The following is a 22600-nucleotide window of genomic DNA, read 5'->3' as shown; positions in this document are numbered from 1 at the left end:
TTGCTAATCGGATTTGGGGTGACAACAGAAATGCTGATATAGAATCAATTAGCTATTTCTGGTGTCCCCAGTCTGGGTCCCCCAAATTGAGGGGTGGATTTTCTCCATTTCAATTATGGTTAAACGCCTTACCTTACTACGCCTGATTTGACTTCGTCCAAGAGGGCAATTTTGTCTCCTCCACCCCCGCCCCGGGCTAAAGGAGTCCTTCTTCCATTCTCCCCCCTTCCCCGCCCCGCCCGTCGCGTGGGGGCGGGGAGCGCTGGGCGCCCTTAGCGGACCTTGCTGCATCAAACCCGCATCATGCCCTTGAAGCTGTAACCTCGGTCACGTTCTTGCGGCGACTCAGTCGCCCACTGCTCAGTTCCTTTCTCTTAACTCCTGAGATTTCAGGTAGGTATGACAGGTGATATTTTAAGTGCAGTTTTTAAGGGGGAAGGGTTAAAACAGAAGCCTTCGCAATGAAAACAACCACAACACGACAGGTGCTCTCATAATTAAGCGGCTGAGCAGGTGTAAAAACGTGCTACCACCGCGTGGCTTGGGGTCGGTTTTGACTCCCAGTCGCGAGGCTGAGTCTGAGGACAGGCACAGGTTTTTCTAGGAGAAAGGCGATTGAGCTGGGCGTGGGGGCGGGCCAAGGCTAAGCAGCGATGTGACGCCCCCTCGGTGAAGAGTTGGCCGTTTCGGGGCTGACGTGGGGGGCGTTGGAAGGATGCAGAGAGCGGCAGGCTCTTGTATAGTCGAGTGCAGGATTTCCTACTTTGCGTTTGAAGCAGAGTATAGCACCCCGCACAGGTACTTGGGCTTATTTGAACGTCAGATTCCATCTAGAGAGGCAGAGTGGGGTAGCCGGGGCTAAGCCTTTAGTTTTCCGCCAAGGGACAGGACCCTTGGGCTGTGAAGTAGGGGGAAAAAAGAACCTTTTGACTCTGCTTGCAATATATGTGTATGTATGTGTGTGTATATATTTGATGCACATATACCTCAAAGTAACCCCCGCGCAAGTCGCTCTGGCTCCCAGTTAGCGCCTGAAACCTCGGGGTTTGCAAACTTGCACCTGGAATCTACCGCTTCTGGGCGCGCGACGCTCTCCGCGCTGCCTGGGAACCTGGTCCCAGAGCTTGTTCGGAATCGGAACACGGGAGGGACGAGCGGAGCGGCCGCAGCCGGGCGTCTTCTCGCAGGCACCGACCCGCGGGCGGCCGGGCAGGGCACGCGCCGGCGGCGGCAGTCGCGGCGCCGCTAACTCGCCGCCGGCCCCGCCTCCTGGCGCTCTTCCAAGCAAGCCCCTCCTCCCCGCCCCGCTACAAACGGCGGGACCGCGGCGCCTGGGCGTCACTGAGGCAGCTGCCGGCCGGTTGAGGAGGCCGGTCGCCGGCGCGACGCGGGTAGGGCGGGGGTTTCACCGGGTTCCAGTCCGCCTTCCCGCCTCCGCCAGGACTGGGGACGCCGCCGCCGCCGCCGCCACCGCCTCTCCGCGGAGCCCGCCCGGAGCGACTCCTCCGCGGCTGTGCTGACGGCTGGCGGCGCGAGCCGTAGTAGCTGCAGCTCCGAGTCGTAGCAGGCAAGTGCGGGGGGTGTGGGAGTGGGGGCGGGGAAGGCGGGCACGCGGCGCCTGGCCTCGGGTCTGTTTTGGACGCCGAGGCTAAGGGCTGTGCACGGCGCCGCGGCGCCGAGCGGAGTCCGGCCTCCGCTAGGTGGGAGCCCTGGACCGGCCTCGGGCGGGAACGCCGGTGGGGGTGGCGGAGGTTGTGCACGCGAAGTTCCTAGAGCTCGGCCCTTTGCGGCGGGAGTAGAGGGAATTGGGCTCCTCGGGAGGTGGCACCGCCCCTCCTGTGGGCACAAGCTGGTTGGGGGCGGCGGGAGCCGAGCGGGGCCAGTCGCGCCAGGCAGCGTGCTCAGGCCTGGACGTGCCCGGGTACGGCCGCGTGTAGCGCCGGGAGAGCTGCGCCGAGACGCAGGTGAGTGCTTTGGAGGGAAAGTGGGGGAAGGGGGCTTTTCTAGAAAAAGGGCAGGATTTCTGTGGCGGACTGGCAACCCCGCCTGTGGGAGGCTGTGTGCACTGGGTTCTCCAGTCGGATGGTGTCTGGTGGCGTGCCCACTTGGTACGGCGCTTCCTCGCCCGTGGTCCTTGGAGCTCCTGGGGCGTCTGGAGACTTGGAGCGGCCACGCAGTGTGCGGAGGTGGCATGGGACTGGAGGCGGTCAGGGCAGAGCAAAGAGGATCCCCCGGGCCGCTCGCTCCCTTGCGCGGTATTAGGTGAGGCCGGGCGCAACCGCGCGAGGTCGCCGCTCACGGTGGCATCCTGGGTTTGAGCGCGGGCAGTGTGCTGGGCGGGAATCGCCAGGCGGGCCGGGCCGCCGGGCGAGGTAGACTCGGGGCTTTGGCTCGCTCACTCGTAGGTTGCGGCAGCTGCGCCTCCAGCTCGGCTGGGAGGGCCAGCCACTTGCGGCCCCCGTGCACCGACGAGTGTGCGTGCACTGGTGCGACTGGTGGTCTCGCGGGGACCAACATCGGTTCACCAGCAGGTGCTCCTCCAGTGGTCTTGACAGTGACCAGCAGGCAGTCTTTCCACCGCGTTGCCTTAAAAGCCTACTTGTTATCCTGGAGGACCGGGGCGCAAAACCTTGTCTCTTAGATGTGAGCTATGAGCACGGAGTTGTAGCTGTCCAGATGGCCATTTAAAATAGTGTGCATTTAAAAAAATCATCTTTATGATAAAAATTTCATCTCCTGTCTTCTCTCTACATTTTCTGAGAATGTGAGAAAGGAGGACTTGTTCCGAATATCTATTCTCTTTCATTCCCTCCCCAAAGAATGGTGCTTAGCAATGCTACGTGAATATATTTCCCCGTCAAGGACAAAGAGTTTTTTGAAACTTAATTTTTTGATGGACCTACCCATAATTCTGTCTTAATTAAAATATATCTCAGTCCCAAACTTAGGACAAATAAGTTCATTCTAAACCACTCGAATACCAGTTGGGGTGTAATTTCCCCATCTCTCTAAAAAATCAGTTTGAATTACTGGCTAGTTGTTCTTGAAGAGAATCTTCTCAAGAACCGTTTCCCCAGAGTCCTTTGAATTTTTCGTTTGTGCTAAGCATGCTCTTTCTTGTGGAAGCTGACCTGGAGTCTCCATTTTGGTGAGCGGGCAGGAAAGCTTTCCTGGATCTACTTTTTCTCATCTAGACCTTTGGGTCTAGAAATGGTGACTGTTTTCCTTGGATGGACTGGAACATTACTGCATTTGTTTTGGGGTTATTCCTTATGAGAGATTTGTAGGAGTGGTGATTTTAATACTGCTCAGGTGAAGTGTGTGTGCATACTTACAGAAAGTTCCTTTGGAAATGGGGGAAGGAAAGGGAAAACAGGGGCAAGAAGAAAATGTGCCTGGAAAGTAATGGTTGGGGTGGGGTAGGAAAAATTAAATTATGAAGAAACATTACATCGAATTTGATGTGATTCTTCTGCCCCCCCCCCCTTTTTTTTTTCTTTTTTCTTTTTCCTTCTTGAGAGAATGTATTTGTGTGATCAAACTGGGCCCTTTTTGACCATTTGGGTAACTTGGTGCTGCCACCTTTTGGGGAATGAGGTTTTTTTTTACCCTTTAAAGACAGCCTGAGGCTGTCATTTAAGGCCCCCCATTTTATCTGTCTGTAGGTGTTTCCTTCACTGTATAGTGTTTGCTCTTAGGAATCAGGTCAGCTCTTTTAAAATGTACATACGCGCTATTACTGTGGATGAAGAGAATTTTTGTTTTAGGGTATGCTCCTGGAATAGCATAGGTACTCACAAACTGGTAAGTGTGGCCAGGCCTGTTATTTACTGAACCTTATTTTCTAGGCTAAGAATGGATGGGTTGTTAAGAGTTCCTTTTTTGGTTTTCGTTTGTTTCTTCGGCGTTGAACAGGGTTGCTTGGTTCTGGTTAATGCTTCTTCGTAGGAGAAGTAAGGTCCTTCTCCCTGGGTTTTACACTTTTAGTTATGACCACTCTCCTGGTGTGACATGGAACAGCAGTGCTCTAAGTGACATTTCTACTATCCCTTTCCTTAATCCACCCTTTTGGACCTTTATATACAGACAGATGTTTCTGGCTGAATCCTTGTTACCACTTCCGGCCATTCCAGCCTTCTATATGCTTTTCTGGTTGGCATTATAATTTTTAAAAAATACTGCTTTCCATCCCTTCCTCCCCCACCTCTCTTTCTTTTATTCTAAAAGCAAGTCACAAGTTTTCTTTAAGGATACAGCAAAGCCATCCTGAATACCCTGACTTCTAAACTGGGATCAACTTTTCTTTGATGGGGAAATTTTTTTTTTTTTTTTTTAAACCGGTATACTTTTCAGACCTTAGCATGGCACAAGAACGCCACAGTGACACATTATTCTTCATGTTCTTTTTTCCCCAAAGGACTGGATATTCCAAAATAGCATCTTATTAAGACTGACTTTACTGTTTACCTTTTCGATAGATTGGTCTGCATGGTAGGGTCAGTTCTTTTGCTCTCATTCGAAGTCTTACTAAAGGTACCATAAGACGTTATTTTACTACCTTTGTCACCAGTACTGTTTATTTGGAAATAAGGAGGCTAGAGATCCGTGGTACTTAGCTTGGTCAGGTTATTTATTAATTTTTCATGGCATTTTGGGAGGCTGTATAGTGAGGTGGTATGGGGCTGGGTCGTATGCCACCCTGTGGAAAACCAGTCCGTAGCCGTTCTTTCTTATTCTTTGGATATTCAGCTGGACAGGCCAGTCATCACAGTAAGCTGCCACATTTGAGGTTCGGTTTTGTTTTTAAGCCTGAGCACTTGGTTGGAAGCAGAACTGCTTTATGGGCGTGTAACCTCTGCCGTCTTAACTGTGCCCCCCTTGAAATTCTTAAATTTTTGAACAAGGGGACCCTCTTCTTTCCTTTTGTACTGGGATCCACAGATTACATAGCTTATCCTGGTTAGAGTCTTAATCGTTTGATAATATTTTTAGCTGCCAATAATGCTTTTTAATGCTAATATATTATGGAACTGTTTGAAGGCCTTATGCACTGGTGATGCCACACCCAACTCTTGAATTAACTCTATAGAGGACATCATACACACAGAATGTTCACTTGGTTTGGCTAGTTTCATTTTATAGATCCGTGGAAGTCTTCACTGGTTCTGGTTACTCACAGAACCCACATGTTGTGTACTTTAATGCCAAACTCATTGTTTTTTATGTTTCTCATTTGGGAAGAACATTTAAGTTCTATTTGATTTTCGAGACTAATTGGTTTGCAATCTTGGTTGCTTTTTCTTCTTGATTTTAAGTAATATAAATCTGTTAAGCAGAAATAGAAGGTGCTTAAGCTTGGAAGGCAGTAAATTGTTTTAAGGCTTTTGTGTATTAAAAAATACACATTTTATTACGGTTTAACTAGCAATGGTAACTTTTGGAATCTGAACTAAAAATAGGAATTAGTATAGTAAAATCCTGCGGTGGTTTTACGGAATATGCAGGAAATTTTTCACTAACAAGAAATAAACAGATTTGGCTTTCAGCATGCATGATGCCTATCATAATTTTAATTTTAGTAAGATCACAGGAGAATATTTTTTAAGAGAATATGGCTTGATATGTCTCTAGCCTTGTATTTTGTATAAAGCAAAAGGAGACTCTTTTGTAACACGCAGAAGGTGCATTCCTATACACATCTTCCCCCGTCCCCTTTAATACCAGTGCTACCTGTCCAGAGGTTGGGCTACATTAAAACGTTTACTTGTAGGGGTGTCTGGGTAGGGCTTAGTTGTTAAGCAGCTGCCTTTGGCTCAGGTTGTGATCCCAGGGTCCTGGGATCGAGCTCAGAGTTGGGCTCCTTGCTCAGCAGGGAGCCTGCTTCTCCCTCTCTTTGCTCTCTCACTATTTCTCTCTGTGTCAAATAAATAAATAAAATCTTTTTAAAAAATCTACTTCTGGTAAAGGTATTATTTTCTCAGAGTTACGGGTTAGGTTTTGAAGACATCAATTTCATTGATACTCTTAAGTGTATATTTCCCCTTTGAGAGTTGCTGAGTAGTTTTGAGTGATGACATACGGGTTTTCCTTGTAATAAATCTTCATACAGAGAAGGATGATTGCTTTGGGAAGGAGTGGAATAGGTAAAATAACTAAGGTCCTAGGAATATGTGGCAGGAGATTCAGACTAAACCAATTTGGAGGTTGCCTTAAACATTGCAAGTAACTTTTTTTCTTTTTTTAAACTTGTACGTTTGTAGTACTTGTGTGTTATTTCCGTATCTGATTTCCACTCTCTTGGTTTGACTGAAAATGTATGGCAAGTAAGGTTTGACAGGCAAGAACCCCATTCCTACTTTTAGAGATTTATTTATTTGGAAAATGAGAGTTTTTCTTTATTAAGCTTATTTATTATGAGACAGAGTAAAAGGATAGTTTTTGTTTTGTTTTGTTTTAACATGTTGAAGGTTTTGCTTTAGATGAGTTTTGAACTCCTGGGTTGAGTATCTGTATATTTTTTCCTAGTTTAATCTAATGGTAATAGATTCGTACCAGCCTTTTCCCTTGCTTTAAAAGGAGTCAGTCTCATAAAAAAGAAATTTACATTCTACATGACTAGCTTTTCTTTTCCTAAAGAATTTTTGTTGTTGTAGGCTGTTCATTATTGGAGATGATTTTAGCAATTTTAGAGGCTGTATTAATAGAATGTCATAAAAATCCATATTTTCATAAATATCAAGCAGATTATCCTTTTAGAATAGGTTTTTTATTTTATTTCATTTTGCTTTTAGTTAGCAGTGGTCAAACTCACTTCAAGCTTTATTAGACATTTTCTTGACTAGTTTTATTTCTTCGAGAGAATAGGGATGCTTAACTTTGCTGTATCTTTGTTACGGAATTCCTGTAAAATTGACATTTCTTGTTAGTATTGAGTTCTGAAGAAAGCTGTGAGCCCTCTCTATCTAGAGAAATGTACATACACTGAAATTGCCATACAGTTTTTACCATCTAGCCCTAAGGATTCAAGAGGCTTAAAATAAGGTTTCCGTTTGGGAAGTAGGACCTCCGAGTATTAGAGTTGTCCTCTATTCTGGTGAGGGTGGGGGGAAGCTCTTCGTATCAGTGCTCGTCTGCTGTGGCCTTAGCAATGTGGGTTCTTCATCGAAGACAAATTCTAAGCTTCCTTGTCTCCTCATAGTTTGTTTTAAAATCCATTCTGATTTTGTAAACAAATATTACACATGTAAGGTCTTGTGGTGAGCACAGTGCTGCCAGTTTAGCTACCAAGTTGTCTTGCCTCAGTAGGTTTTGTCACTTAAGTTGAAGTTCTTAATTTAGCAGAGCCAGGTGGGATATGCTATAGGCTGGAAGCCTGAAGTTTCCGTTGTCTGGTCTAGGGCTCCATTACTTATGTCCTTGGTTTCTTAACCTTTTTGAGTATAAAAGCTTACCCTCCACATCTCAAGGATGAGGTGATGATGAACATACTGAAGTATGAGATTTTTTGGCAGTAGATTGACAGCGTTTACTGAATTCGAAAGGTGGTTATCAGTAGTTCCCACTGATTAGTTTTATATATTTGGCCTTCAGTGCGTTATTATTAACCACAATTTTGAGTGATTCTTTATAACGTATCATCATATAATGCGTATTTCTGCCATGGAGAAAGAAGATTCCCAAACTGCCGGGAGGTTTTGAGAGAATTGTGTCTTTGAGCATTTCAGTATGGAAATAGGTATAAATATATCTAGGATGATGGGATTTGGAAGGGAAGTTTAAAATGCATTTTTTTCTGGAAAATATAAATAATGTTAAAAAATTACATGTGAAATTATGAGAATTTAGCCAGTTAACATTCCAGGAATATAAATGTCTCAATTTAAATATCCCATCTTTTTTTCAATGAGAAATCAGATTTTTAAATTTAAGCATTTAAATTAAAATAATCAGTCCATATTTTTCTGATCTGAATTTTGTTTAATCTCTTACCAAGGGATCTATTCCTCTACATCACAAAATGGAGTTTACATAGAAACACATTTTTTTCCCCTGCTTGTTTTAATACCCTCTTACCACCCTAAGTGAAAAGCCATTGATGGATGCCCTGTCAAGTAAGTTATTGGAAATTGTTCACTTGTTCAGTTTTTAAAGGATGTTTAACACTTTTTTATTCTTTGGGCATCGTGTGTGTATCAGAAGTACATGAGGTATTTCTCAAAGCAAATAAATCGCTGCGTATTTGAAAATAAATTCAGTGAATTGGGTAAGGTTAGGAAAATATTCCTTGAACTGACTGTGCTTGATCTTGAGTTTACTCTGAGCTACTTTTGAAAGTCCGTTTTTAAAAATCTCCCTGATGCCGCTTCTCTACTGGAGGTCCCTCTGGTGATGTGAGGATCACCCACCATTACTGCAGAGCTAGCTGGGCTGTTCTACGTATACAGAGTTTATTATAGAGTGAGCACGTTTTTATAACCTATTCACAGGTAAGGTCTGTTTCCCAGTGAGTTTACTCAACACTGCTTTCTTTCCCTGAGGTGCTACTTACTGGTTGCTGGCTTATTTTGTTTAAAACCCCTGGGGCCCTTTGTGGCCCATGGCTGTGAATGACTCATGGACTTTTCCCAAATACTAGGTCATCAGTGCTTTTGACTTTCATCATTCCCCACCATTGTCTCTGCAAGGAACCTGATCTACCCAAAGCCTTCCTCTCTTCTCTTTGATATGTCTGTGCTAGCCCTCTGTCCCCTAGTCACCTGTCTATGCTTCTGAGCCCTCTGGTAGTTCTAACTCTAGCCTGGCAATTCTGGGTCAGGAGCAGCCTAGTCACTTGTCACTTTATTTTTTTCATTTGGCTTGTACCTTTCCTTTGGCTCTTAAGCATTTTATTACAGTTTACTCATTGAAGAATATCTTCTGTGACCAAGTGAACTGATGCTGTTAGAGGACAAAAAGGAGAAATGGGTATCCATGGACAGAGTTTCTTCCATCTGTCCCAAATGATGGCCAGAGGTTGCATATGGTATGTATTTGTTTCATTTGGCCTAAACCATCCCCCCCACCCCAATAATTTATTTGAAAGCAAGCAAGCATGTGTGTATGGTAGGGGCAGAGGGATAGGAGAGAATCTCCAGCTGACTCTGCGCTGAGCATAGAGCCTGACATGAGTCCAATCACACAACCCTGAGGTCATGAGATCATGACCCCAGCTGAAACCAAGTCAGATGACCAAATGACTGAGCCACCCAGGTGCCACTGGCCTAAAACACATATTTTTTTTTTTTTTTTAAGTAGTAAACAACATGTGTTGGAAAGGATGTGGAGAAGGGGGAACCCTCTTACACTATTGGTGGGAATGCAAGTTGGTGTAGCCACTTTGGAAAACAGTGTGGAGATTCCTTAAGAAATTAAATATAGAGCTACCCTATGACCCTGCAATTGCCCTACTGGGTATTTACCCCAAAGATACAGATGTAGTGAAAAGAAGGGCCATCTGTACCCCAGTGTTCATAGCAGCAATGGCGACAGTCGCCAAACTGTGGAAAGAACCAAGATGCCCTTCAACGGATGAATGGATAAAGAAGATATGGTCCATATATGCTATGGAGTATTATGACTCCATCATAAAGGACGAATACCCAACTTTTGTATCAACATGAATGGGACTGGAAGAGATTATGCTGAGTGAAATAAGTCAAGCAGAGAGAGTCAATTATCATATGGTTTCGCTTATTTGTGGGGCATAACAAATAACACGGAGGACACGGGGAGATGGAGAGGAGAAGTGAGTTGGGGGAAATTGGAGGGGGAGACGAACCATGAGAGACTGTGGACTCTGAGAAACAAACTGAGGGTTTTGGAGGGGAGGGGGGTGGGAGTTGGGTGAGCCTGGTGGTGGGTATTATGGAGGGCACGTATTGCATGGAGCACTGAGTGTGGTGCATAAACTGAATTCTGGGACACTGAAAAGAAATTAAAAAAAAACATTAAAAAAAAGTAGTTAAGTGTTGATTTAGGTGCTGGGAAATATATAAAGATCTAGAACCATATTTAATATCTCTTGAAAAGTTGGTAGGGCGGAGCAACACAGGGCCAATATTTGTCAACTGCATCCTTTATATGGAGTATGATTTGTTTCACTTCAGATTAAATTCCTGCCTGGCCTTTTTGGGTATTTGAGCTATGACTTTGTGACAGTTCCTAAGGCTATGGAAATTAAAAATTTTCGGGCGCCTGGGTGGCTCAGTGGGTTAAAGCCTCTGTCTTCGGCTCGGGTCATGATCCCAGGGTCCTGGGATCAAGCCCCACATCGGGTTCTCTGCTCGGCAGATAGCCTGCTTCTCTCTCTCTCTCTCTGCCTGCCTCTCTGCCTATTTGTGATCTCTGTCTGTCAAATAAATAAATAAAATCTTTAAAAAAAATTTTTTTTTTCTCAGATATAAAGACAAAGGCAGGAGTGCTTAAGATTTCATGTTCTTTTGGGGCACCTGGGTGGCTCAGTGGGTTAAGCCTCTGCCTTCTGCTCAAGTCATGATCTCAGGGTCCTGGGATTGAGCCCCGCATCAGGCTCTCTGTTCAGCGGGCAGCCTACTTCTCCCTCTCTCTTTGCCTGCCTCTCTGCAGGCAAATAAATAAATAAAATCTTAAAAATAAATAAATAATAAATAAAATAAATCTGTCAAATAAATAAAATCTTTAAAAAAAAAAGATTTCGGGACGCCTGGGTGGCTCAGTTGGTTAAGCAGCTGTCTTAGGCTCAGGTCATGATACCGGGGTCCTGGGATCGAGTCCCGCATCGGGCTCCTTGCTCGGCAGGGAGCCTGCTTCTCTCGCTGCCCCTGCCTGCCTCTCTGCCTACTTGTGTGTACTCTCTCTCTCTCTGGCAAATAAAAAAAAAAAAAAAAAAAATCTTAAAAAAAAAAAAAAGATTTCATGTTCTTTTGCTTGTGCTTGTAAATGTTTGAATTATGTTAGACCACTCCGTATAAATTTAGATTTTGTGGTCTCCTTTACCTCATTTGGAGAAGTATCCTTTACTCTTTGATGTAAAGAGATTTTCTCCTTCTTTTAGGAGATATACTGATAGTGGTTTATCTTACCCTTTCCTCCTCTTCCCGGGATTTTAGACCTGCCCCTACTGGGAGTGGGAATTTCTTCCCACTGGTCATCTGCTTGTATTCGTTCACATGCTTTGTGGTCAGCAGAAGTTGCTTGGGTGCTGTGAAAACTAATAGGATGTTATGAGCTGTTTAAAAGAGGCCTGTGGCCCACCTGCTAACTGCATTGCTGATGGTGTCAGCTTAGAAAAGACGTTTTCCCTTTAGATTGCTGTAAGAAAAAAAAAAAAAAAAAGCTGATATGAGAGGTTACCAGGTGTGAGGTTTATGTATGTTGTCTGTCTCCTCTTCCTGTTTTTTTTTTTTTTTTTTTTTTCAGCCTTCAGCCTTTTCTGCTCTTCTCTAGAAACAGCAGGACAGCTTCAGCAAAGGTTTCTCCCATGTGTGCAGTAGAGCAAGCTGACGCACCAGCAGAAGTAGAAAGAGGTTCCACATAATCATGTTTGGACCAGTGCTGTAATTTAATTTTTTTAAACTTTTTTTTTTTTTAAGCTTTTATTTCTTCATTTGACAGAGAGAGCTAGAGAGAGCACAAGGCGGGGCAGTGGGGAGAGAGAGGGAGAAGCAGACTCCCTGCTGAGCAGGGAGCCTGGTGTGGAGCTCCGTCCTAGGACCCTGGAATCATGAGTTGAAGGCAGACGCCCAACCATCTGAGCCACCCAGGAGCCCCTAATTTTTTTTTTTTTTAACAATAAGGAAGTTGGATATTCTTAATCTGCTCCTGAGCATAATAGCATAATTCGAATAGCAGAGAGCAAGTTTGGTGTGTGTTAATGTCTAGTGAGATGAATGCAGATGAATGATAAGTGGGTAGAAAATGTCAGTGTAGAGCCTTCCTTTTGGTGACTTGACACCCTTATATTTCTAGTTAACTTTTTTTTTTTTTAAGATTTTATTTATTTAGGGACGCCTGGGTGGCTCCGTTGGTTGGGCGGCTGCCTTCGGCTCAGGTCATGATCCCAGCATCCTGGGATCCAGTCCCACATCGGGCTCCTTGCTCTGCGGGGAGCCTGCTTCTCCCTCTGCCACTGTGTCTGCCTGTGCTCACACTCTCTCTCTCTCTCTGACAAATAAATAAATAAAATCTTAAAAAAAAAAAAAGATTTTATTTATTTATTTGACAGAGAGAGAGACACAGTGAGAGAGGGAACATAAGCAGGGGGAGTGGGAGACGGAGAAGGATGCTCTTTGCCTACCAGAGAGCCCAGTATGGGGCTCGATCCCAGGATGGGATAATAACCTGAGCTGAAGGCAGATGCTTAACGACTGAGGCACCCAGGTGCCCCTCTAGTTTAACTTTTTGTTCAGACTGGCAAACAGATATGAAGATCTGTTTGATCAACCTGGCACTGATGTAGTGTGTGAGGACGGAACAATGCCTGTAAAGCCCTGTTCTCTTGGCAGCCACTTGAGGTAGGCCAGTCATAATGAGGAATTAGAATATGGCCCTCTATTGAACATCTTAGCAAAACCTTTCTGAATAATAATAGGAGTGTAATGCTGGCAGTTTAAAAGTTGGTGCAGTCTCCAGCCCACCCACTTTTTTTCCCCCTATACTCAGGATGTGAGTAAAAGTATATGCTAATTTTAAAAACCTGATTTTGGATTAACTATGTATATAGTTCTGAAAAAATTATAGGTACATTCTCAACTTTTTAAAAACATGTCCTTTTTTTTTAAGATTTTATGTTTGGTGGGGGAAGGGGCAGAGTGTGCATGCACACCAGCAAGTGAGTGAGCATGGTCAGGGGGAGGGGCAAAGGAAGAGGGAGGAGCAGATTCACCCCTGAGCACTGAGCGCAGTTGGGGCTCAATCCCAGGAACCTGGGATCATGACCTGAGCTGAAGGCAGATGCTTAATCCACTGAGCCACCAGGCAACCAACCCTCTGAACTTGTTTCTGAGAGGCACTTAAAAAGAACTCTTGGTACCAAGACTACCAGTCCTCTTCCCTGATTATATGATTCTTTTAGATGAATATGTTACTTATTTTAACATACCCTGGATCATCTGGTTGATGGGCTTCTAGGGTGTCTTCATTGTTGGTTTGGTTGAGGAATTGAGAATTGAAAAAAGAGTTTTATCTCCCTAAAGGTTGAAAATCATTGTGATGGAGCTACTCCTGTAGGGTAAGAAAGGCTTTTTTATAGGTGGGCTGTGATTAACTTGGCATATAGATCTTATCTAAATTCATTTAAAGGTGTTTTTTTTTTTTTTCCCTTAGTTAAAGGATTTTAAAAAGTTTTCAGGGTTTTTGTATTGGGACTGTGCTCAGAAGCCAGGAATATTGTATAGTGTTTATTATTTTGTCACACATTATTACTAAGTGCTGGATACTGAGAGAGCTTTAGAGAAGGTTTATAAAGCATCCTTGTTCTCATATTTGGTCTGTCTGCTTAAGGAGATGAGACAGAAAACAATTTAAAAGATTGCCTCCCCTCCCCCACCCTGTAGTTTAAAAGTGTTTGAGGGACTGAGAAAAGGGACCGATCTCTGTAGTCTGGGCTTTAGGGATATGGCCAGGTTGCTGCTTATTGCCTTGGGGACAGGAAGTGTGTAGCTTTTCTTGGTCTGGTTTTTTGTTTTGTTTTTTTTTTAAGATTTTATTTATTTATTTGTCAGAGAGAGAGAGGGAGAGAGAGTGAGCGAGCACAGGCAGAGGCAGAGAGAGAAGCAGGCTCCCTGCCAAGCAAGGAGCCCGATGTGGGACTCGATCCCCGGACGCTGGGATCATGACCTGAGCCTAAGGCAGCTGCTTAACCAACTGAGCCACCCAGGCATCCCTCTTGGTCTGTTTTGTTTGTATATTTATTTACTTAGTTTTGGGGTCTCCCTCTTCTCTGCACTTCTTCCCATGTCATTTTTGTTTCTTTTGATTCTCTTTTGTGGTATGACTATTTCCTGGTTTGCCAGGAGCCCAGTCACTGGTCAAGAACATTTATGCACGGCAGAACCTGCCAAGTTTTAAGTTGTGACTGGACAGAGACGCTGCTGTGACTGTCTTAATTCTGCTGTTGTCCCAGAGGAACAATCCAGACAAATTGGCAGTGTATTGGGCGGGGTCACCAAGGAGCTGCCTGCATTTAGTTGCTGACAGACCTATTAGGACAGAAAAACAGTAATTGAAGGTGGTGCACCACCCAAAATGATGGAACCAGGAGATGAGAGCATTTCCTCCAGTAACAGTGATGGTGCCCAACATATCTGTCCTTCCAGAACCTTACCAGAGCTCCCTGGGGATATTCAGTTTATTTATTATTTTTAAAAATTTTTAAAAAGATTATTTATTTATTTATTTGACAGAGATCACAAGTAGGCAGAGAGACAGGCAGAGAGAGAGGAGGAAGCAGGCTCCCTGCTGAGCAGAGAGCCTGATGCAGGGCTTGATCCCAGAACCCTGGGATCATGACCTGAGCTGAAGGCAGAGGCTTTAACCCACTCAGCCACCCAGGCGCCCCAGATATTCAGTTTATAGATGAGGAAAATGAGGCTCAGATGTTAGGTGGTTTGCCTAAGGATTCCACCTCCCCAGTGGGGAAGTAAGACCTAGGTCTGTGACTCTTAGTTCAGTACCTTTTCCATGAACTCCCAAAATGTTTTTTACTACCTTTCAGAGTTCTGCTGGTTGTAGTTTAAGATGCCTGTGGCCAGAGAGTCAGATCCAAGAGGCAGCTCAACTACTGTATCTCATCTCTAGGTTTTTTTGTGTTCAGTTCCTCAGTGGTGGAGCTGTTATTACCGTTTTTTGTTTTAAAAGCTTCATTCTGATCCCTGTAGCACTTGAAGCAAAATGCCTACTACTTGTTTCCTCAGAGCTAGGATTCTGACCTTGCATTATTTCAGGTCCATGGCTAGGTGACTTTTGGAAGGATTCCATCACAGGCTGGTGTCTTCCTGATGCCAGCTGGCAGTCTTGACTTGGAGGATTACTTTTTGGAGGCATATGAAGTATGGATTGGTTATTTTCTATAAGCAAGGGAATGAAGACACTGTCTCCAGCTTATTTTTGGATTTTGCTAAAATCAGGAAAAAAGATTGAAATACTGTCTGTTCTATTCCCAGTGAAAGTGACATTCATTTAACCCCGGCTCACTGTAGTAGAGAATCTGTAGGGGCTATTCCTTAAACTTGTTAAGTTTCTGAAACTAGTATTTTCCAAATCTGGTGGACTTTTCGAAACACCACTATTTTTGTTCTCAGAAAAACAGTTGCAGGTCAGGTATTCAATAGGATGTATGATGTCCAAACCTAATCAGGCAAATACCCACCCAGTAAAGATTGTTCTTGATTCTCCTTGTTTTTCCAACTTAACTGTCAGAAAAATTGGCTGGAGGGAGGATGGGGAAGAGTATAGGTTCAAGATAATTTGGTTGTCTTCCCAAGAAAAGGGAATTTTTTTTTTTTTTAGTTTTACTTTATCTCTTTCATTATGTGCGTTACTTGTTTGTAGTAGGAACTTAGGAAACATTTGGTTAATTCACTTGAATTCAAAATTTGGAATAGAGAAGATAATTTACAATAGAAGCAACTTAATGTCATTTGAGAAAATTTTATTTGAATCTCTAGGTAAGCCACAAATGATAGGTGATCTTATTAAAATTTTAATTACTACAGGAAAATACTAGTAAAAACTTGCTTTAACAAAAGCCATATTTCTTCAAGTCTTAGATGCAAAATTTTTTACGTTGTTTTTGAGTCTCAAAAATATGTCTGCTTAATGTAGTGATTATTTCTCTCAAAGCTGTGAGGTTAGTGGTACATCTTTCTACGATGTCTTAGAATTGAGAAGCTGAAGTAAGTTCCACGTGAACATGTTCTTTGGTGTCTTATTCACTGTGTGTATTTTACTTCTTGTAGATTACAAGTATCTGTGTTCTGTGAAGCTGGTGTAGGCTTAAAACAATAAAGTAATCAAATTGTCTCTACATTACAAGCAGGTGTCTCTGGTATAAAATTGGCTTAATAGGCAGTAGACACAGCAAAGAGTAGAAAGCGCAGTCCTGTCAAGGATGCTCTTTACTGTTATAATTTACGGCATCACAAGATGAAACAAACTAGGATAGGTCTTGAGAATTCAAAGCTGAATAGCTTTTTCACATCATTTTAACTTATAGGGCACTACAGTCTTTACTTATGACTTTGATGAATATGTACCACTTTTCTTAATTTGTTTTTTTGTTTTTCTCTTAAGTTGGCCTAGACTACCAAAGATTTTGAGTAAAATGTTTTCTATGGTTGCCCAGTTCTCTAAGAAATTCAGAAACCTATAGAGATCCAGGGACTTGTTTTCAAGTCTTGAGTGTCCTATTTTATTTGTTTCCCTAAGGAGTTTTGTGGCGATTTCTCCATAGGAGTTTTTCATCATCCTTTCTTTCTCTTCTCCATTCTCCACAATTGTTTCCTGTGTTACTGTCTTAAATGAAGCAGATTTGATGATGGCTTATTAAATAGCCCATGAATATTTGAAAATATTCACTATATATTTTTTGGCAAAATCTAGTTTTTATTAGTGTCTTCTTGAATCTTGAAACTTTTCTCTAGACCTGCACTTTTATAGGATTTACATTTTTATAATTGTATTTTGCCTAGCCTCCTGATCTTAAAGGTATTTTGCTGTTTCCAATTGCTTACCCATTCACTTTTTTGAATGTTGATTAACCTTTTCTACCCTGCGGTAGTTTAAAAACAGTTATTTTTCCAGCCTCCATATATGAACATTTATTGGTTTCTATGCAAAAGTTCATTTATTTAGTAAGTGTTTGTATACATACTGTTCATCACCCACTCTTACATATTGAGGTATGGTGGTGAAGATGATATAGTCCTTGCTGACATGAAACTTAGCGTTTATTCAAGGGGACACATGTTAAAGTTCTAGAAGTTATTGTTTGTAACTCTAATTTGTTCTATGAAGGAAAAGTCTCTGGGGCTCCTAACTTAGTGTGAAGCGGTCAGGGAAGTTCATTTTTCATTTTATCTTTCCTCCTGTCTACCCTCTCCTTGTGTTACACAAAGGTAGGGTTTTTAGTTTTTAATTTTATAGACATTAGTATATTACAAAAGGTTTTTAAAGTTGAATCCTCTTTTCCCTGATAGATTCATGGTGAACTTTGGATCCTGAATCTGAACTCTTCTGCCTCACTTGTATTCCACTATAGATCTGGCAGTTTTTTTTTTTTTTTTTTAACAGCTGAGAAACAAATTTTAATGTTCTTTTTAGAACAATAATAATTAGGCAGCTTTCACACCAAAAACTATACCAGGAATGCCAGCTCCAGCAGTGAGATCTGCATCATCTCCATCCTTTATTCTCTTCACTCATGGCTATGAGAAAAATGCTCTCTGATTTTTGAAGTATAATTTATCAGTTCTTTTTTTTTTTTTTTTTGTAGTGTTTTTCCAGTATATTGAGTGAGGTGGTAAAAACTGAAGAAGAATTTCCCTTAAGCTTTTTGCTTGCCTTAAAGTACTATACCAATTCAAAATTCTAGCTTGCCATTGATTTGTTCAGTTAGTTTATGAATAAACTTTTATAGAATCCTTCTCTGCCAGATCTTGAACCTCCCCCTAATTCTTCATAACACTGTGTTCCTCCCTGTATTCATTTATGTTTAAACCAGAAACAAATACTATAATAATTTGGAATTGTCTTTAAAACATTTGTTGGGGTGACAGAGGCTTAGGCAGTTGTCTTTAAGGTTTTTACGCAGAAATTTATTGAAAAACACTTTTGGAAATGACCCGAGTGGCTTTTGGGCAGTCCCTTAATCCTAAAGGGCTCTGTATATTTGTAAGAGATTGGTAGAGTCTGGGAGATTTCTCTAAATCCTCACAAAAAGACAAGGAAGGAAAAAGAGAAAATGAAGAGGAAGTAAATTCTCCATGTGGCTCTGTTTCCTCATCCACACACAGATGATCAGAGCAGAACAGTACAGTGAATTTATGACATGGTATTATACAATAGTATCTTACATGCTTATTACCCTTATAAGAATATATTTTTAACTCCTTAGTCCTCAGAGGTGGACTCTGATGGCTAAAACAACTGTTTCTGCTTTACTATTATGTGGTTTTTTGGGAAGGCAATTGAAACTTGAATCCCTGGTAGTTGGTATCTTATAGAATGGAGTGATTTGGCTCCTACAACTTTTTTTTCTTGTTGAATCTTATTTTATCAAAGCTTTTAGATTTTAGTCCCTTCTTCTGTAGAACGAAGCCATTGAAAATACACAGTAGCCTCCATTCCTGACTGAGGGAACTTGGGAGAGAAGTAAAACTTTTAGTTTTAAAACTTTTAGTTTTAGTTTGGGAGAGGAGAATTCAAATGCTTTTTCTGGCATTATTCTGAGAGAGTTAAGGGAAGGGGCTTGGGATGAGAACTCCCCCACTGCGTGGTCTGTTCTTAATGGCTCCTTCAGTTAGTTTACACACACACACACACACACACACACACACACACACACCAAGTTTGTACTTTTGGGACACTTCTTAAATGTTTCCAAGTACATTGGCAGTTCCTTGATGTCAGTGATCCTGTCTTGCAGCTGTATTCCTTGGCTGTAGTAGGTCCTATTTTATTAATATCAAAATTAAAATTATGTAATTACACATGCTCAAGGTAAACACTGTATATGAGATTGTGTGTGTGTGTGTGTGTGTGTGTGTCTTAAAGATTTTATTTGACAGAGAGAGAGAGTTACAGCGAGAGAAGGAACACAAGCAGGCTTCCCACTGATTAGGGCGCCCAATGCTGGGGCTCGATTGCAGGACCCTGGGATCATGACCTGAGCTGAAGGCAGATGCTTAATGACTGAACCACCCAGGTGCCCTGTGTGTGTGTGTTTTAATGGTATACTCTGCGTAGGTACCCTGACTTCTGTGAAGGTGCCGTGTATAATATACATACTTTACCACCTGGAATTAATAAAAATTTTTAATGTTTAAACTGAGTTTTTTGTTGTTTTTAAGTGAATATTATATATTACTATATAATAGCAATTAAGTGCTAGATAATAGATAATTATTATTTTAAGGTGACTTCTGTATTAACAGTGCCGTTCCTCTTCATCCATCCCCAGGATTAATTAAGATTTCGCTGTATCTATTTTCAGTCTCCTAGCTAGTGACTTTAACAATTTCCTTGGACCACACAGGGAAAGGTCTGGGGTGATGCTTCTTTAACCACTCTGGCTAGGAGGAGATTGTGCCTTCCATGTGTATGTATGACCTGTTTTATACAGCTTCAAAGCATGCTATATTAAAAAGCTATCACTGCTTCAGGACTGGACTGAGAGGCTGTGTTTGCCAGGATTAAGGAGGGCAGGCCCTAGGGATGACCGCTGGGCAAATCATTTAATAGTGTGAAACCTCCTCTGGCTCTTGGAAGAATGGCTGCTTTCTGCTCAACACTGAGTCTTTCTGGAAGCAGACCTAGAAGTGGAGTGCAAGGTGGATGCTCTCATGGTGGAAGGCTAACCACACAGGAAGGGTTATTGCCCTGGATACTCCTGTGGTACACCCTGGCCCCCACTCACATGCACACCCACCCCAGGGTACTGCAGCAGCTCCATCTGGTATGCTGTGACATAGAACTGTTTGTTCTAAAGCAACTCATTTTAAAGCTGCAATATGTTAAATAGGCCGCCCTTCTTTGAAGGCCTTGGTGTGTTGGCAGTTTATCAGCAGCAGGGTTGTGAACCTGTCACTTCTTGCTAATGAAGGCTTTTATTTAGCTTAGCAAATCCTATCTTCTGTTATCATCCATTTTTTTCAGATGGTAAGCTTGAAAGGGATGTTTGTGGCTTTTTTATTAATTAGTAGCCATCAGGTTGCTTTGGTCCTTGCTTGTGATAGCCATCTCGCTATGTTTCTTCTATTGAGACGCAGCTTGCCCTAAACTAGGAAAACCCTCAAGTGATTAGAGTAATCCTTTTTTTTTGTTTGTTGTTTTTGGAATGGTTTTTTCTCTTTCCTCTCAGGTAGCCATTTCCTCCAGTTTCCATTTCAGTTCCATTTTTAAATTCCTAGCAGGGGTTTCATCAGAGCTTTCCTAGTGTGCGGCAGTTAGACTTCCCAGCACTTGTTTGTTTAGTTCTGGGCAGCACAAGACAGGAGGGATTTTGTCTTGGTATTTAATGTGTGTTTCTTATATATAGCAAATTCAAGGGCGCCAGAGAATGTTAGAGCTGGAGGGGCCCTTATGCACAATACCAACCCATACCCTGATTTTGTACAGGTGGGGCTAATGCTAAAGGTGTGTTGCTTAATATCTTAGGAATAGTGACTGTGGTTGGAGGCTCTGGACCCATGGCTGATTCTTGGCTTTTCTTTCCTTCTCCCAATCCCTTTTCCTCTACACTGCTGCATTATTTCGGTTTCATTTTTAAAATGCAGGCGATGCCTTAGAGGGATTACAAATTGATAAGTTTTTAGAGGGTTTTTTGGCAGCAATTAGTATAATTTAAAATGCAAATAGACTGTGAGCCAGCAATTGCTATCTTTAAATTTATATTTTTGCTCTCTTGTATAAGTTATTTGTTGCAAGCATTGTTTGAAATCACAAAACCCTGGAAATGTTTATCAGTAGGGAATCGGTTAAATTAAAACAATTAATTGGTTAATTAAATAACTGGTCTTTGTTACAGTTATCCATAAAGAAAGAATTCTCTGTGTGCTGATATTTAAGTGTAATAAGTAAGGTGCAAAGAAAGGTCTATCTCTGTGTATGTATTAGGGTATTTGCTTTCCTCATCTGTATTGGTATACATTTGTCTTCATTTTGACAGTGTTCAGATTGCTAATGAAACTCTTAATCTCTGGGGTGTGGGTTGGAAGAATTAAAGACTTCTATCTTTCATTTTTTATGGTTTAGCAGTTATGATCTTTTTGCATCAGCCATATATTTTTTAATTTGGAAAAAATATTATTGACACATAATTACTAATTCAAGAGATAACCCCCCCCTTGTATTTTTCAGAGCATTTTAATAAATTTTTAACATCTGCTTCTAAACTGTTCAGTAGTGTTTGGTGCCTGTGTTGTGCCAGGACTCTGGGAGTTCAGAAATAGTAGGACGTGGATGCTGTCCTCCAGTTGTTTAAGTCTGGCTGACAGCCCACAGGCAGGACACGTGAGGTGCTGAGTATGGGAGTTTGGGTTTCGTGAGGGCTGCTGCCACAGTTGGGAAGGTAGATAACTGTGAGTGGCACTTGAAGGGAGATTTTATATAGGACAGGGAGACTTTTTTCCTAGGTGGAGAAGGGGGGGGCTTACGCATGATGTACTCCTAGCATATTGAGAAAATCTTTTTTTGACTATTGGAGGATGGTTGGGTTTTCTAGAGGGTCCTGAAACCCAGGCCAAAATGTTTCCATTTGTATGGTGAAGGGCATTATGAGACTTTCCTAGTAAGGGGGTGGTAGAGAGAAGCCTTGAGAGAAATCAGACTGGGGACAATTTTGTAGGATTGACTTGGTGTGAGGAAAGCTGAAGTAAAGGACAGGGGCCGACAGGGCAGAAGCAGGAGGAAAACAGAAGATGGTTTTCTGCCTATAATGGAATTGACCAAATGAAAAACTGCTTCTTGGCATCCTGGGTACTCTTTTTAGGAGATCTTTGTAGCATTCACAAGCACTTTCTAAACCAATCTAAGTAGGCAACACTTAACATCATTTATGCTGCTTTATAAAGTGTCTTTCCTGAGAACCCAAATAGAAAGGTAAATTCATGGCTTTCATATTGTGGGGTTTTTTTGTTTTGTTTTGTTTTGTTTTTTATTTATTTGACAGAGATCACAAGTAGCCAGAGAGGCAGGCAGAGAGAGAGGAGGAAGTAGGCTCCCTGCTGAGCAGAGAGCCTGATGTAGGGCTCGATCCCAGGACCCTGAGATCATGACCTGAGCCGAAGGCAGAGGCTTAACCCACTGAGCCACCCATGCGCTCCTCATATTGTGGGTTTATAAAAATTTCCCATCAAATGAAGTTGACGTGATTAAAAAGTACTGGGCCCAAGAAGTAGTTTACGTCGTCCTGGGGCCGGAGGAACATCCCTTTGAAGGTGGGAAGAAAAATAGGAAGCTTTTCTGGAGTTCATCCCCATGTGCTAAAGGAATTCACTATAAATTCCTTTAAAAAAAAGAAAGCTTACTTAGCAGTGAGTTAGACCAGTGTTTCTAGAAGTTTCTGGTCTTAGGACTCCTTTTACAGACTAAATTATTGAGAACTCAAAAGACCTTTTGTTTGTTTAGGTTATATCTGTCTATTTGTTAGAAATTAAGTTGAGAAGTTTTAAAACTATCTTTTAGTTAAAAAAATAGTAAACCTGCCACATATATAACCTTTTAAAGGGATGCCTGGATGGTGTACTCATTTGAACATCCGACTCTTGGTTTTGGCTCGGGTCTGATCTGTGTTGTCGGATCAAGCCCTGTGGGATCAAGCCCTGGGCTCCATGCTTCACGTGGAGTCCGCTTGGAATACTTTCTC

At 42.3% G+C, this 22600-nt stretch overlaps 1 protein-coding gene across 1 annotated transcript in view; it reads left to right on the top strand.

The window, feature by feature from the left end:
- Window positions 1-715: 715 nt before the first annotated feature.
- The window catches only part of ELAVL2 (ELAV like RNA binding protein 2), a gene marked incomplete at both ends in the record, with an annotated part of 139407 nt that continues 117522 nt past the window's right edge, over window positions 716-22600 (top strand). The window contains one exon of the mRNA XM_080819360.1: window positions 716-798. Within this exon, the coding sequence (XP_080675486.1) occupies window positions 716-798 (83 nt within the window). The remainder of the gene's footprint in view (window positions 799-22600) is intronic.

The sequence above is a fragment of the Martes martes genome (assembly GCF_963455335.1).
Source record: "Martes martes genome assembly, chromosome: 12".
Taxonomy (NCBI): domain Eukaryota; kingdom Metazoa; phylum Chordata; class Mammalia; order Carnivora; family Mustelidae; genus Martes; species Martes martes.
This window is presented reverse-complemented; position numbering and strand designations above follow the sequence as displayed.